The 17,393-nt window shown below is 51.0% G+C and overlaps 1 protein-coding gene across 1 annotated transcript; it reads right to left on the bottom strand.

Annotated features, from left to right (window-relative positions):
- Window positions 1-15,046: 15,046 nt before the first annotated feature.
- On the bottom strand, window positions 15,047-16,554 carry LOC138503523 (uncharacterized protein C11orf96 homolog). The gene has a single exon (XM_069623321.1). It carries the CDS (start codon window positions 16,263-16,265, stop codon window positions 15,909-15,911), a length of 357 nt encoding a protein of 118 aa, XP_069479422.1. The 5' UTR covers window positions 16,266-16,554; the 3' UTR covers window positions 15,047-15,908.
- Between the last annotated feature and the right edge of the window lie 839 nt (window positions 16,555-17,393).

Below are 17,393 nucleotides of genomic sequence, written 5' to 3' on the forward strand. Positions count from 1 at the left end.
TGGGGGAGTAAAGGAAGGGGGCGGGCGGCGGCAGCCTGGCGTTGCCGTTTTCGGTGCCCGCATTAGTTTCTGACCGTGTCGAGGCGCGTGATGAGGTGCAGGATAGCTCAGCGGGACGTGCCATTAGAGCAAATCCAGCAGCACCACGCCTCGGATCCCACGTTAGGGAACAGAAAAAATCAACGTGTCTTTTGAAACAAGGGAATGTTAACTACTGTCGGGGATCAAGGAGGCCTTTTGAGCAGAATTCGATGGTGGTAAACGCGGTTGTATAGTAATAGTGATAACTCTGATGTAAGGAACACGGTGACAAATTCTAGATTTAAGGAATGGGTAAGTTACCATGAGCGTTGGTAGTAAAACCTGTAGGCGGCGGCACCGCACCATGTTTCTGGGGGTCGTTTTAAGTAACGCATGGGTTACGGGGCGATTTTGCATTCCGGACACTGCCATTACAAGGGAATACAAGCAAGCACATTGGGCAGAGCAGTAGCTCAAGGGAAGGGCTTCGGACTACAATGCTTCTGCTGTTATAAACTGGTGAGATAGCGCAGTGGGTTGAGCGACGGCGGATGAGTCCTGCATGTGATCTACAGGTCACAGGTCTGAACCCCGGCAAGTCCAATACCGCCTTTTATGCGCCCGATGTTGATGAATAAGTACCAACTTCGGTTGGGGGATGTGTTATTGTGGGGAGTTCCGGGGAGCGCCTTGACATTGGTTGTCGCACCGGGTGGTGGGGGCGCATTTATTCAAAGGGCAGCAAGGGGTTGAGGAGCTATGTTTAAAGCACAGCAGTTGGTTTCTTCGCTGCAATTGGTTGAGGGGGCGGCCATTGGTATAATGTGCTAGAATGTTGGGGGAGGACCGGATATCTGAGGAAAAGGTGCCCCGGCCAAAGGAATAGGGCAAAACGGTTTACGATGAAAGTGGGGGGGAGGTTAACACCCCTGTCACCCCCAAAAGGTACTCCGACGGGGGCAGCAATTTCCTGGGGGATCAAATGTAGATGTAAATGCCGGATGGGGGGGCACAACCCTTTCTTCGTTGCTACAGCCACCAGTGGCTCAACTGCTAAGTGCTTGGTCTTGGAATGCCGGGGACCTGAGTTCTAATCCAATGTCCGGAACAGCCTGGGCAATTTAAAAAAAAAAAAAAAAAAAAAAATGTAGGCAGCTCTTTTCGTTAATATAAGAAAGTCGTGCAGCATGTTTTTAATATGGATATGGGCGCAGTTAATGTTGGTGGTGCCAGTGGCCATGTCGGTTTGAGGTACAAAACCTTTTCGTTCGAGTGGGTTATGGTCGGAATTTAAGGCCGGTGGGACAAAAGCGAAGGTGGAGTGGGGTACAGAACCCCGTTTGTTTTGAGGTGGATATGGGTGAGGGAACAGCGGAAGGCTAGCACAAGGTGTAGGGGGCCACGGCGGTCGCATCACGACCGGGCCTTGTATAGCTAAGGGGAGGGTCTAGCAGGCATCGGACACTGCCGTTGCCGGCCCTATTATCACACATGCCTCAAGTCGCGCCATTGGAAAGGCGGGGAAGGCCGAGGCGGAATCGGTCAAGTACGCACGCGTGGCCCACAGGGGGCATAATGCACAGAGTAAATTGCGTGACTTGAACCCGGCGCAAGTTGCATAATGTCTAGATTAAGTGAAGGTGGCACGAAGGGCAGGAAGCGTGGCACGTCTCAGGCAACAGGTCTATACGGCAAGGCGGAGGCCTGCAAAAAATATGTCAAACAAGTGCAACAGTAGAAGGGAAGGGTGCGCTCACGCTGCCCTTTTTAAGCCAGGGATATGGAAATCGGGGACAACGCGGCTAGCGTGCAAGGGGTGTCACAAAAGAGCCTTACCTTACCTGTCTGGGGAATGAGTATCTTGGACACTGCGAGATCAATGGGTGAAGCATGGTGAAGTGACCCTTTCCTTGGGGGGGGGTGCGCAATATGGCACGGCCTGGTACAGTCGCTTTTGGGGAGCGTCACGTGGCAGGTATTTCAAAATGGCGCTAGGAGCATTAGTGCATGCCCCCTCTTTTCATTATGGGCGCGCCACGAGGTGGGCAGGGAAAACTGGCGCTAGGAGCCTTATGGCAGGACTCGGCGACAAGGGTGGTGAAGCGCCTCGAGGCAAGGTTTATATGGGCGCTATAAGCAGTACTGCATTACTCTTTTCATGGTAGGTGGAGTATGACGGAAGGGGCTATGAGCAGCATGGCATTAAGCCACCACGACACGTGGGGGCACCACAGGGAGGGTATCGCAAGCGGCATTATGGCAGGACACTTTACAGTGGGTTTGAGGGTGCTACGAGGGAAGGATTACGGAAGGGCGCTAGGGGTAGCAACACAGGACCCTTTCCATTATATGTGGGAATGCCACGAGGCCAGTAATACAAAGTGCGCGATAAGCAGTGTTGCAAACCTCTTTACACGGTGAGAGGGGTATAGATGTATGGCGCGATAAGCATGGCATCACGTTACCATGATAAGGGGGAGGGTATGACAGAGCGGCACTACGAGCATTGGGCCTGACTCTTTACAGTACCCAGGGGTACAGCTCTCTCTGTGCCGCCGTGCGCGGAGCCATGGTTAAAGTGGGCAGCGCCGGACCGAGGGGGATGTCCAACAGGGCAGCTGTGCACAGGGCCAACGGGGTACGAGTGGAGTACATATGCAGGGGTATCGAAGTTTGCAGGGTTCATTCCAAGGGACAGTTACGAACCGGAAGGGGATAAGGGGTCAATAAGGGAAGGGGCAAAAGCAGACGATTTTCAGGCAGCATGCCCAGGCTAGTCTCCCCCCCCCCCATTCAGTGGTAGTGAGAAGGTGCCTGACACTCAGAGGCGTCTAGGAGAAGACGCGGGCTCGCGCCCGGGTTGGCTGACCATTCCTCGTACATGTCACTAGAAACCGGCCCATCTGGTTGGTCGGGATCACGCAGGGTCACACGATTTGACATGAGTGGCAAGGCATTGCAAATTTGGAGGACATAAGAGTGAAGGTACCTAAATGAATAGGGCTAATCAGGGAGGTACAAAAGCGTAGAGGTGAGGTCAGCACAGGGGGAGCAGGCTGGACTTGGAAGCAAGATGACACAGAGCAACAAAAGTTTGATCCCATGTTAGCGCTTGGAAACCTCTGGGTATTAAGCGCATTAGAAAAAACCTATCCTCCTACCAACGTTCCAAATGATATAAAGCAGGTTAGGTGAGGATGGGAGAACAGGCCGGGGAGGCAATAAGGGCACGGAGGTAGACGGATACCCTTGTAGGCAACCATATCTGGGCAGATTCTAGTGGGCATGGGATGGGACATACCTGAATTGGCCAGGGGGTGAAGGTTGCTGGGGCACTCAAGCCAGTGGCTGATCCACCGAGGTCAATGCACAGGAGGGCATACTCTATAAAACAGGTTGTCCAGGTTGGGTCATGGTGGGGTACCTTAGCACCGCAGGGCCTGGTAGTTGCAAGGGCATTGATGCGGGGGAGAGGGCTCCGGCTAGCCAGTGGGCTGCAGAAGTGGTCCGGAAAGTTACTAGTACACAACGCAATATATTGGGCTTGCGCACATGGGTCGGTTCGGTGGAATCAATATAACACCACTAGTAGGTGGCAAAAGGTGGGATAAGTTTTGAACCAAAAGACAAGTCAGTATGTACAGTAGCTTCGTCTATAGACTCCACTACTCGGGAGTCGGACCAGCGCCTCTTGGGAGCCTACCACGGCAGGGGCGTCTGGTGGTGGCAACGAGGGCGCCGCTTCCTCGAACAAATGGCTTTCTCTCAGCCCGAAAACACCTGCAAGGGCAGGGAGGTATCAGGCACGGAGGGTTGAGAGAGTTGTGTCTACGAAGGAGATGGTTGGATAATGCAAGGAACGGAGTCGGACCAGCGCCTCTTGGGAGCCTAAAAACGGCAGGGGCGTCTGGGGTTGGCAACGAGGGCTCAGCCTCCTCGAACAAATGGCGCTCTCTCACCCCTAAAAAACACCTGCAGGGGCAGGGTGTTACCAGGCACGGAGTGTTGGGAGAGTTGTGCCTAGTAAGGAGATGGTTGGAAGAGAAGGAGCAGTTGGCTTCAGAGCAGTGGCAGAACCAGGAGCCGGTGGTGCGAGAGCAGGTCAAGGAGGATGGAAAGGTGGGGGGGGACTGAGGTACCCCAGGATCAGGCACAACTGGCAAAGGTGACATCCCTGGTCAAAGAAGGATAGAAGGACTGGCACCGGGCAGCAAGGTGTACACAGAACTTTCTAGAGTTACAAATTAGGAAAAGGGGGAGCCACGGTGGGCGGTAACCCACCGTTGGCGTGGCGGTGTTGTGGCGACCAATGAGAACAGAAAGACTCTGAATGAGCCATTGCTAAACCGGAAGGGGCTTCGCCCATTCTGGACCGCGCCTCCTGGGAGCCTAAACGGCGGGGGTGCCTGGCGGTAGCAATTGGGGCTCAGCTTCCCCCCAACAAACGGAGCTCCCCCAGTCCGCAAATACCTGCAGGAGCAGGCGGTTCTCAGACTCGAAGGTCTTGGGGGAGTTGGGCCTGCAATGGACATTGATAAAAAGGGGGAAGCAGGACGAGGAGCAGTCGCCGCATCTTTGGAGCTATTTTCAATATCTGTTTGCTGTGGTTATAGATATGTGTGAAAATAAATCTGCGGCCTTGTTATGCCAAACCAAAGGAAAACGTCTCATTCAGCACCTTACTGGAGGGGAAAGGAAAGGGGCTGGCAAGAATGAGTAATGGGTGATGCATATGGTATAGCTGATGGACAAATGCCCAGGTTATGAAGGTGACGAACGGAGACCCGAAGGGAAATGGAGGAGGCACCCCGATAACCGGGGCAGGGGCCTTCCTCCTTCCGCTCTCTCGTCCCTCCCCCCGCGGGGGCAGGGGAGAGGGCGGCAAGAGACAGGAAAAGAGCGCCAAGCGCTGCAAAAGCCCGCGAAGGGCAACAAAAGAAAGGGGAGGAGCTTGGGAGTCATAAGCGGCAGGCGCCCGGCACAGGAGCACTTGCAGCTCTTCCAGCAGCCGGGCGCCCGCCAAGCATGAGAGGATTTTCGTTTCCCACCCTCCCACCCTACAGCTGAGGCAGAGCCTGGACGTCGTTGTCGCAGGAGGACCAGGCGGTGTTGTGGCGACCAATGAGAACAGAAAGACTCCGAATGAGCCGTTGCTAAACCGGAAGGGGCTTCGCCCATTCTGGACCGCGCCTCCTGGGAGCCTAAACGGCGGGGGTGCCTGGCGGTAGCAATTGGGGCTCAGCTTCCCCCCAACAAACGGCGCTCCCCCAGTCCGCAAATACCTGCAGGGGCAGGCGGTTCTCAGACTCGAAGGTCTTGGGGGAGTTGGGCCTGCAATGGACATGGATAAAAAGGGGGAAGCAGGACGAGGAGCAGTCGCCGCATCTTTGGAGCTATTTTCAATATCTGTTTGCTGTGGTTATAGATATGTGTGAAAATAAATCTGCGGCCTTGTTATGCCAAACCAAAGGAAAACGTCTCATTCAGCACCTTACTGGAGGGGAAAGGAAAGGGGCTGGCAAGAATGAGTAATGGGTGATGCATATGGTATAGCTGATGGACAAATGCCCAGGTTATGAGGCCACCGTATATACTGGCCAATGCGATCACATTGACCACTATATACTCTTTTAGAAAAAGCAGGTGTGACGCTGGATTGGGCGAAAGATTATTTTAACAGGTTTCGTTAAAGTTTAAACTGTGTCCAGCACTGAAAGCATGACGTTATTGACATCTCAGTGCTACGAAAATGGATCCCAGGGGACACAGAGACCTGTTTTAAAAGTCATTTATCCACGTTAATGGGAGAAGCACATATCACGCCGTGTTCGGACTACATGCACAATACTACACTAAAACCAGCCGATGACAGGCAGGAATTGTATGGAAGAGTGACATGGGCACGACACTGTCAAGCGCATGTGAGGCACGGGAGAGGTCTTGGAAGGTGACAGTGTGCAGCATCCCGTCTCAGGCGTGTAAGAAGGGAATTCAGTCTCCCTCTGCACTCAATCACTTGAGCCGGCTCACACTGCTCACGAGTGCCAGAACTGGACCATTAAATGCATGGCCAACCGTGCGAGATGTACAGTCGCGCTCCAGCCCCACTGGGAAGGGATGGCCATGCCCATTTTAAAGCCCAGGTGCCCAGCTGAGAAGTGCTGATGTTGCCCCTTTATGAGTGGGGCAGCCCTGGTGAGAAGTGACAGTAGCTTCTCGCACTGAGCCTGTTTATAGCTGCTCAGGCGAGTGAACTCCATGGCCCTTTTGTTCTCGCATTCTATGATGACACTCCCAGCAGGTGTCAGCACCTTTTTCACACACGATCGCACAGTACTACCCAAAAATCATCATGCTCCGCATTCTTTATACTGAAAAAAACAGACTTTGCCTTTGTCTATGCTTGCCTCTAATGCAGGGCTGGGCAACTTCCGGCTCTCCGGGTGTTGTGGACTACAAATCCCATGACCACTCCACACTGACTATACTAGCTGGGGCTAACGGTAAATGTAGTGCAAAACACCTGGAGAGTCGAAGGGTGCCTGCCCCTGGTCTAATGGCAGTGTCTCGTGGCTGCTTTGGCAGTGATTAAACGTATAACCAAGAGGAGAATAAGTGAGTCAATTTCAGTGTGTGGGGGCGGGGGGATCCCCTGCTCGAGAAGTCGTAGGGAGGGCAAGAGTCTGTTTAGTCTTCATCTGATTAAGATGAAACATGCTTATTTTGTCCGTTGCAATTATTTTTTACATGAAGCCTCTTTGTAAGTGCAAGTTCTGCTGGGTACTGATTTGTTCTGTGAACCCATGCACTTTTTGCAAATATTTCACCGGGTATATAACAGTTCATTCCACAGTCGTGATGCGCTGAATTGCTATATAGGAATTATTATAAGCATTTACTCATTTAAACACACTAGAAAAGATGAAAGTCTGAGACTAGCACGCTCGTAAACACACCAGTGACATGTAGGTTACACACAGATCTCTGCAACCCACTGAGCTATTTTAGCGGCAACACGTGCACTGTGTGTTGGGAGTACAGTTGTCCAGGTCTGCGATCCAGCATGTGTTTTAAGTGTTTCCAATAATGTACATGCCACCGTGGTTTACCAGGCAACTTGCCAAGCCCCGCTGGCAAGTACTTTCATCCAAAAATTCTATGACTGGAGTTAGATTAGTAATTCGCACCCGCTGAAGGGCGCTCAGCCCATCAGGTGTGTGGAACAGCGGGTGTGAATACACATTCCCCGCCCGCTGTCCCAGATCCCCAATTCCCTTACCCACGCCCTCCTTCCATCCCCACTTAGCTGCAGGACCGGAGCGCTGTCTCCGGTCCCAGGGCTCCTCCCATCTCCCGTCCACACCTATAGCCATGGAAAGGGGACTTAGTCCATTTTCCATATGGCGGCAGTCATCTTTTTGTTGTTGTTTCTTTTTCCTCGGTAGATCAACTGTGCAAGCAGCACGAATCTCCCAAGGAAAAATAATGAAAGCCATTCACACCCTGGATGAACCCCCCGGATGCGAATGGCTTTCATGCTCGCTCAGGGGGGCAGACATGGCCAGTAACCGCCCACAGCTCGAGCTGAGGCCCTCGCTTCGCTCCGGCCTGCCTTAGCTCAGGCTGGTGGGTCATTACAGGCCATGTCCGCCCTCCTGAGCGGGCATGAATGCCATAATCATCCTATCCCAGAATATTGTGGCCAAATCTACTTAAAAGGGGAGCAGCTGAGAGTGATTGGAAATAATGCCCTACAGAGTCCAACAAAGAAATCTTCAACGTCACATCAAAAAAATACAAACAAGCCTTAATCCAAACGAAAAGTGCTACTTATAATGAGAGAATCGATAAAGCCAACTCAGGCACTAGGGAGCTCTTCAACATCCTGCGAGAACTTGAATCAGCAGCTCCACCCCAAGACAGCTGCCTTAAAGACGCTAGCTGGCGCTCAAACATCCAAAAGGCACTCCTCGACAAAATCGCCTTACTACAAATGAAAATGTGAACTAAAACAAGATCGTCTAACTCCCAACCATGCTCATCAAGACCGTGTACCTACACCATCTAACTCCATCACCCAGTTTGAGTTTACCCCGTCACAACCACAGAAGTAAAATCATCAAAAGCCTTAAGCCTTCCAGATGCCAAGGGGACATCTGCCCCACGTAGCTTGTCAAAGACTGCGCTGCTGAGCTTGCGCCTTTCATCACATCCTTCATCAGTACTTCATTCTCAACGGGCAACATACCAGCTAATCTAAAAGATGTCTGGGTCCTCCCACTCTTAAAGAACCCACTCTAGACCCCAACATTCCTACCAATTACCACCCTATCACGACAGTACCTTGTCTCCTCAAAATACTGGACAGAGCAGCTTATCTGCAAATCCCAAACCACATGGAATCCAAAAGCATCTTAGGTCTGCACCAATCTGGCTTCCACCCAGGACGGTACAGAACCAGCTCTCCTGGATTTAAAAATACAAATGGATGAGATTCAAGATAATGGTAATCTAACCCTCCTCCTTTTACTGGACCTTTCAGCAACTTTTGATTTAGTGAACCATAAAATACTCCGCAAACACCTCTCCTCCCCGGTGCACTTCTCAGCCAAAGCCATAACCTGAACAGAGTCCTTCTTAACTAACCCAACTATGACGGTCTTCTCCTGCTCTGCAGCAGCCCTACCCACCTCAGTCACTTGTATAGTCCCCCAAGGCTCCTGTGTCTCCCCGACATTACAATATTTTCACTAAGACTCTCTTCTACCTCCTCGATGATCTGGGTATCACCTATGCTAACTATGCAGATAATACCCAAATCCTCATCCTTATTACAGGTACCTATGATACTGATTCCAAGTCGTTAAACAAAATGTACCAAACAATCCAGGCCTGGATGGCACAGCATGGCCTATGCTTAAATGACAAGAAAACTGAGTTACTCCTTATAGACTCACAAAACCGACTAAACAAACTTTGTGGATCCTTTAAATCCTTCATTATTGACAGGAACATGATCACTGTTTCTAAAGAAGTAAAAACCCTGGGTGTCTACCTTGACTCCACTCAAACCTTAACCAGACAGGTTAATGCTACTGCATCTGCAGCAGCATACATCTCTAAACCTATCATTGCTTGCAGACCATTCCTGACCGCAGACAGCTGAATCACGCTTGCCAGAGCTCTTATCCTATCCAGGATAAACTATTGCAATGCCCTCGTTGCACACTCAAATACTCGCAGCATCAAAAAAAGTCAGGTGATCCAAAACAATGCTCTAAGAGCGTCTCTTTAGAGCCCCCAAAAAAACACATCTCCGCTGCCACATGGAATGTACACTATTCACGAACGCATTGTGAACAAAACCCTCTCCTTGACCCACAAATGCCTGGCCAACACCGCCCCTAAAAATGTATCCAATAAATTCCCCAAAACGCAATCCAGTAGACCCACTCAATCCGCCCATTTGCACCTACTCACCATCCCCGGATGCAAACGGCAGTAAGCTGGGGGTTGTAGCTTCCCTGTGGTGGCAACCAAACACTGGAAGGCCCTCCCGCTCCCATTAAGATCAGAAGCCTCCTTATGGTCCTTCCGGAAAGGCCTCAAAACCTGGCTTTTCACCCAAGAACTGCAAAAGTAGCTGTGCTCTCACAGCCTACCCAGGAAAAATGACCATGATCGGAACCTTAACCTTCTATATGCATATCTGAAGCGCTACGTATGTATGTACCATATTCTTTCTGTTAACAAGCGCCAGATGCCTCCGGGTCAGGTGCGCTATCCAAATGACAAAATAAATGAATACATAAATAAATAAATATAATGATCTCACTTTCATTTTCACGTTACCGTTTATTCAGGCTGTTTTTTTACAACCTCGCCTCTCTGCCACTCTCCCCATTCATGTTTTCTTCTCCTCTAACCAGGGTCAGACTGGGATGTAAATTTGTCCCGGGCACCAAGGAAAAAGTGGTCCTTGATAACAAACTATTTTTCCTGACAAAATGTAACGCAAATAGTGCATTTTGAAGTATTTTTGTCTAGTAGATTTTTCTAAAACCAGTACAGTAACTCAAACTGGCCCGCATGGGCCAAAAAAACAAGCCCACTTTGATGCAAAAAACGTGCCCGATCTAGAATGTTGGGCCGGCCCTTGGGGCATTGCCCTGTGGGCCAGTCCGATCCTGCCTACTTCTAACCAAAATCTGGTTACCCACGGAATTCACCTGGCTGAGGATGCCCGATGAGGCTGAAACATGTCTGGGGTTGCTTGTGGTCTTGTGTGGAAGGGAGGTGACCTAGCATTTCAGGCTGGACTACCCTTTTTGGGGTGGGACCAAGTCTGATTTGCATGTGGTATGGCTGGTTGCAAAAGAATGGACTGCTAAGTTGCTCAGAGAAACATCAGATGTTATGATTAATTAAAAACCTTCCAGCCGTGAACCTTGGGTTTTCCTCCAGGGATGGTGCATCTGTGACAGGCATGTGCCAGGTGACTCGCCAGGCACATGTCCCCCTGCTGGTTGGATTGGTGATTGCCACTGCTGAGCTCTGCTCTCTCGGGCAGTGCATGCAGGCCCTTGGGCACATTTTGAAATCGAGTACCCTCCAAAATGCATATTAGCTAGGCCTATATTTTGGGCTTTTGCAAAGTGAAACCGTCTGTGTTCTGATTCCACCAGTCATGTTGATGACTATGGACCCCATTATTCATTATGTGTATGACCCCGCGCCACCACGCTCCCCTTGAGACAGTGCAAGATTCCTTGATTACCTTGCAGGGGTAAAGGAGCCTTAATCTGCTGCTCCCTCCCCTATGTGCTCGTTTTGCGACAGAAAGCAGGTGAAGAGGCAGCTGCGTCTCTGCACTGGTTGTGAAATTAGTCTGCAGCACCACTGCGCATTCTGGGAGATAGAGATATAGAAAACCCATCTCCTTCCTGTCTTGGGATTCAATAACACAAAGACCAGAAGACGACTTCCTTCCAGAGTGGTGTGTGTATATCGTGACAATTTAGAAGTATAACTGGTTAGTATTAGAAGAAGGGCTCATTGCAGCGTTTACTGAGCTCTATGAAATCAATGGAGTGGACTAGTGACTCAGTGCAAAAGAGGTATGTTATATACCTTTGGTTGGTAGTAACAGTTACAAAAAAAGAACAGGCTGAATCATAAGCGAGAAACCATCACAAATGATTTCTGCTCCAGATTGAATTCCTGGATTGGCTATGAGTGAACAAGAAGGCTGGAGGAATACAGTATGATATGATGTTATTTATAGCGTGCCTGTACACAAGTGTTTCTAGGCGCGACAAGACAAGGAGGGGGAAACAGTAGGAGGACAAAACAACGATCTTACTAGGCCCTTGTGTCATTCAGGTCGGGGAAGAGGGGAGGGGAGAAGTGCCAAGAGGGGTGGTGGTGAGGAGAAGTGCAGGTGACTCAATAAGTGCTGCCAGAGGTGTGGCTCTTAAGTGCAAAGAGAAGGGACTGTAGGGTTACAGATTCAGACCCTTGAGTGCTGAGGGAGCCCAGAGGCAGTGAGAGAGCAACTAGACATGTAGGAGCCTGGGCCCGAGTTCAGGGGGGCGGCAGGTGACCAGTGTGCGAGCAGTCAGGGACATTAGCAGGGGAGAGGAAGAAAGAAAGTGGAAGTGAAAAGGAAGCTCTTGAGTTGCTTCCGTAACCGGAGGTGGTTCTGCTCAAGTTTGAGAGAGACAGGGAGGCTGTTCCAGAGGGAGGTCTCAGCCGAGGAAAGAGATCTGCCCCCCCTCCATTTCTCAGTACATGGCCGATGGCAGCTCATACCTTCCTCAAGAGGACCTTGCTTTTTGTGTGCCAATATCCCCCCTTAGCTTTCAACACTCGGGGGCTGGCTTTGGCCCTTTCCACTCCTGGCCGTTGCCTCCAGATGTTGTGCCCCAGGTCTCCGGTGATCTGGACACTCTCGGATTTGATTTTTGGATTCCCTTCCCATCCTGGTCCGTTTCGTGATGGTGTCCACCAGGATGCTTTTTGTATGTTAAAGACATTTAAAGACACTCGCCCCTCCTCACAAAGATATGTTTGACTTCCCATGTTATTGAAACATGTCCTTCCCCATTCTCCTGGTTCTTTTGGGGGGGGGATGTACCAAGGCCCTTACTTACCTGTCATTACATACAGCCCAGAGGTTTATGAAAATCAATGCATCTTTGTGGTATCTGATTGTTGTGTAACAAGTGATATCATAACGAGCACAGCATCTCTCTTTGGGTAGTTTATTATATAACCTTCTCACAAAGAACACTCCTCATCGTCCCTCTGCTTCTCTCAAGGATGGACTGCACGAATACAGCACCTACATAGGACTTCCAGAATCTCCTTTCAGAGAGTGCAAAGTGCTACTCCCAAACCGATTTCTGTAACTAGGTCAGAGAGAACCAGTGGCAGAGGCAGCTTTTGGTGCGGTAGGGGTATAATAGGGCACCAGTGGGAGGCTGGGGGGCACACGGGGCACCAGGGCAGAGCCTGTGAAGGGCACCCTCTGACTCCGCCACTGGTGAGAACATGCAACATCAGCACTATTCTGGCTACCAGTGAGATGCAGTACATATTTCACACCATTATGTGGAGGCCACAGTACTATCTTCGGCAAATGGCCGAATTCCATCCAGAACCCAGCTCAGTAATGCGACCCAAAGAGCAGTGTTGGACTGGGGCATACAATGGTCTCTGGCACCAATGGAAAAGTGGCCCACAGTTGCAAATAGCAATTCATTGTTTTTGTGACAGACTGTTTGAGTAGTATCCGAGGGGCAGTTTTTTGATCAAATGTGATGCAAATTGTATATTTTACAGAATATTTATTCAGTAACACTGGTCAAAACTACTAGCCGCATGGAGAAGTAACTTATCAAACTGGGCCACATGGGCCATAAAAGTGGCCCACTTTGACCAAAAACTGGCCAACGCTAGCATTTTGTGTTTTTGGTTCAGGCATTGCCCTATAGGCCAGGCCGACTCAGATCCGCCACTTCTGCCTCCCTGTCGGTGCCACCTGCAACAGAAAACACCTGAGAGTCTCCTCTTTTGGCCGGGGGAGGGGGAGGCAACATTATTTGCAGAAGGGATCGATTAGACCACTCACCTTACACTCTCAGTTGGCTAAAGCGTGGACCTTCCAACCCATTGAAATCCGACCCGTACAAGATGGATTTGCCTTTTGGAAAACGCTTGCAAATTCTGGCTGCTTACAAGCGAAGCCAAAGGTTACAAGCCCACGCGACTCAAAGAAAACATCAGAGTCCAGAACACTGCAAAGGCAATACCAAGGCAAACAAAAAATCAACTGGACAACTGGGCAAAATGTAGAAAAGCACAAAAACCGAATAGATGAAACGCAGAAGAGAAGAGCACCTGCCCATCTGATAGCACCCCCAGAGGGTTCTGCATGTACACACAATGGAGCTCATTTTCAATGAGCCCATAACTTAAACAGAATGCGCAAAAGCCTTGCGTAAGTAGGGCGTTTACGTATTTCGTTTAAGTCACGGATCCCGTTCAGGTGTTTCTATGGCGAGGAACGTCGGATCGTAACTTACTATATTCCACCGCCCCCTTCCTCTCTGCCATACAAATACTACAGCATTTCCACCGGCATGGGTTTTCTGGATTCCATTGTAAATCCATTGTAAATACTGGCAGGCAGCGTTTATATCATGTAATGATAGCTTACTAGTGGCGTGCTTTAAAATGCACTACTTTGCATTTTTCAAAACAAATTCTTGTAAGAGAAACCACAAGCCCCCGATAAAATGGTCTTTAATTCCTAGCAAGTTTTGTCCATTTACACTGGCCTAGTGCCCTGTACATGCTGCCACTGATTTTACTGGCCTAGTGCCCTGTACAATGCACATGCTGCCACTGATTTTACTGGCCTAGTGCCCTGTACAATGCACATGCTGCCACTGATTTTACTGGCCTAGTGCCCTGTACAATGCACATGCTGCCACTGATTTTACTGGTCTAGTGCCCTGTACAATGCACATGCTGCCACTGATTTTACTGGCCTAGTGCCCTGTACAATGCACATGCTGCCACTGATTTTACTGGCCTAGTGCCCTGTACAATGCACATGCTGCCACTGATTTTTCAAAATGTGCTTTTAGGAGGCCCCCCCAAGCCCCTTTCCAATGGTGTCTTTACAACCTATCAGATTCTGACATATTGTACTGGACAGTGGCGCAACACCATTGAGCTGTGCGGGCTCTAGGCCCCCTCACCCCCAACACACACTCCCCTATTGACATTTTGAGCTATGTTAACTCGACCTGGCTGACCGACAGAGCCGTGGCCGGACAGAACAGGACACAGATGTTAAACGGCACCTGGGCATCACTGTTAATAAAGGCCCTGCAATTACTAACATAAAGCATTTCACTGTTAGCACCTGCATTCATATGTTCATATGCATACATTTTTAGCCAATTAAAAGCGTGATGTTGGGTTAGTGCCTGCATGCCAGAGGAGTGATTGGAAGGGTGGGAGGGACATGAGACCACTCATTCGCACAGCAGTTCTTAAGTGGGTGATTTCAGATGCAAAGGGGAGAGTTAACTGCGTGTAACATTGAAGCTGCACTAGACTGGTAAAGAAGTTAGATGCCCCCACACAAGCAAGTTTTCCTCTCCCCTGCAGTCTTTGAAGTTAGTGTCTCTCCCAAAATTTGAAGGCTCGCCCCCTCCGATATCTGGTACTGGCCCAGAGTGCAATAAAAAGCACGGGTTGTGGTACATTTTTGCAACTATCCCTTAGCGCTGGCCGCGTCCCAAAGCGCTACACGAAAAAGGAGAAGACTTCACTAGAGAGAGGAGGAGAGGGGGCGCGGAGACCGGACACCCCCACACTTCGAAAATCGCACTGAAAGCACTTCGGTACCACGTATGAAGCCGAATGCCTCCTTCGGGCAGCCCTTGCACGTCTGACAATACAAAAACATAATCAAAGCTGCACAACACATCATACAGCAAAGACTACGATATTTGTTTAAATATATTTATTTCGCAGCTTCGGTTCATACAACAGTTATTCAAGTAAAAAGGTACTGCGTGATGTAGTCAGAAACGTTAACAAAAATAAATATATAGTTAAGTAGGCAAAGTGCTAGAGTTTAAAAACGATTATAAAAGTACATCTTAGAACATACGCTGGGCTACTTCGGAAAACAGTCAGTGCTTTTGGAAGCTGCATACAGCAGAGGGTTTAATGTGCAGGTGCCAGTCAGTGCCAACAGTACATGGATTCCAAAGGGCCTGGGCCAGAAAGAGGGGGAGCAAGAAATACAAGGGTAACGTTAAAGACCGTGCAAAGGCTGTATACGAATAGACCGGAACTGGACAGCCTGGATGGGACCAGCAGACCCACTCGACCCTCAAATTCTGGTCTGTAGCGTAGCCCAGTCGTCAATCTGTATCCCTGGGGTAAATGAGCCTTCTTCTGTCTCGTCGGTGGAGTCTGGTGTAGTTAGTGCCTGGAGACCGTTACGTCCAAGGAGTGCGCTATACACGTGGCACTGTTCATCAATGCATTCAACTGCCCCATGTACTGCGACCTTCTGCCTCCTTTGCTGCCTCTGGAACGTGGGAAAGCTCGACACTCAGGGCCCTGTGGTGGCGGATCTACAGATCTCGGGGTCCTTCGCCCACAGTTGGGTGGATGCTGTGGTGCGGTCGCATGGCCCTGAGATCCAGTCCGCAGAGCGGGAAAGGACGTTGCTGTGGGGTCTGTAGGTCCTGGGGTCCTTGTGTTAGGCTGAGATTGCTGACGGCCCCCCCACGTAAAGGTTTGAGTGCCCCGAGCCTCTAAGCTCTTCCTCGTAGGGTTGGGTGGGTCTTGGTCTGTTTTCACAGGGCAGAGTCCGAGTCCCCCGAGTCCGCGCTGGAGGAGCTGGAGCTGTTCAGCCGCTCCCTCTGCTGGAGGTGCAGGTTCTGCGTGCTTCTCCGCAGGGACTCCAGCGACTGCAGGAAGGTCCTCCTGGCCTTCTCCTCGTCTGTGGCCGAGGCGCCTTCCTCCTCCACCTCCTGGATCTCATCGCAGGTCACGGGCAGGGTCCGGAACCTGCACAGCCTGGGCCTCCTCGGCCTGCGTCCGGGCGCCAGGGTGGGCTGCGGGCTGTCCTCGGTGAGGTAGGTGCACGGGGGCATCACCTCCTGGAAGCTGGACCACATCCCCAGCATCTCCGCCTGCTTGCACGACATCATCCGGACGCCTGCTTCAGTGGCAGGGACGGCTGGACTGTGTGGTGTGATTTGCAGGAAGAGCGCCTGACTTTCTCAGAGCGAGCAACAGCACTAGATGCTAGCAGGGCGACGGTCTCTGCCTCTCGCTGCCAGCCTTCGCCTGTGCCCCTGCGGCGGCACGATGCTGCTGCTCTCTCACGGTGGCTCCGGTATCTATCTGCCTGTGGACCGCTCCCTGGCAGTGATGGCTCACTTGGCTGCCTGTAGCTCTCAGAGCGTGAGTGAACCCCGTGTTCCCGATCCCCGCCTTATATCCTCTGCTAGCTCCCTGGGGAGATGCCTGCCCGCGTGACAACACACGCCTTATACAGACTGTCTTCCGGCGCCCCCCTGCGCGATGACGCGCCTGGCAGCCCGCAGCCGATGCCATCAGGACACCCATGGCAGAAATAGACGCGCGGGAAGCGCTGGAACTTCCCGGGAGGCCAGATTGCGGGGGGTTGCTTGGCGGGCTAAGCCACTGCTGCCTACACCTCCGAGTGGGGACCGCCTTCACGCCGCCGAGGATGATACAGACATGGGTGTCATTAAGCTGTCACCAAATGTAGCACCCAATTACTCCATCGACTCTTGCACTAATGAGCCTTTGCACAGAGTGCACCTGCCAGTGGCGTGACTTCATGGCGCCCATGGCCTGTGCAGACCCCAACACGGCCAGACATGCGCTGCGTCTGCCTGCTGTGATGTGCGCAGGACCAGAAGGGCAGTGAAGTAACAAGTCCAGCCGTGATGGCAGATGATGGTGCACAAGGCAGTTTCTAGCCAACTTGCTGCACAGGGTGAAACACCAGAATATGTCCCCCTCCCCCACACTGGCACACGTCACTCCCAAACTACATCTCTGTGAAAACACAGCTGGTCCTGTCCAAGTAAATGGTTTTTCTGTCACCTGCTCTTAGGGAAGGCCTTGCCTGGATCAGGGACTTAATTTCCCCAAAATGGCAGGGGTAGCAGAAGTGACATCACACAACCCCTGACCCCCGATGGCATCACAGGAAGAGATGTCATTTGATGCCACCCGGAAGTGACATCACGGTAAGGGATGGAACACAACCTTTCACCACCCCTTGATAAAACAGGAAGTGGCAT

Source organism: Ambystoma mexicanum, chromosome 11 (assembly GCF_040938575.1).
Source record: "Ambystoma mexicanum isolate Mex_15411 chromosome 11, UKY_AmexF1_1, whole genome shotgun sequence".
Lineage (NCBI taxonomy): Eukaryota > Metazoa > Chordata > Amphibia > Caudata > Ambystomatidae > Ambystoma > Ambystoma mexicanum.

What these genes read in the sequence shown, in the direction of transcription:
- LOC138503523 (XM_069623321.1), bottom strand. Translation starts at nt 16,265, where the DNA reads ATGATGTCGTGCAAGCAGGCGGAGATGCTGGGGATGTGGTCCAGCTTC.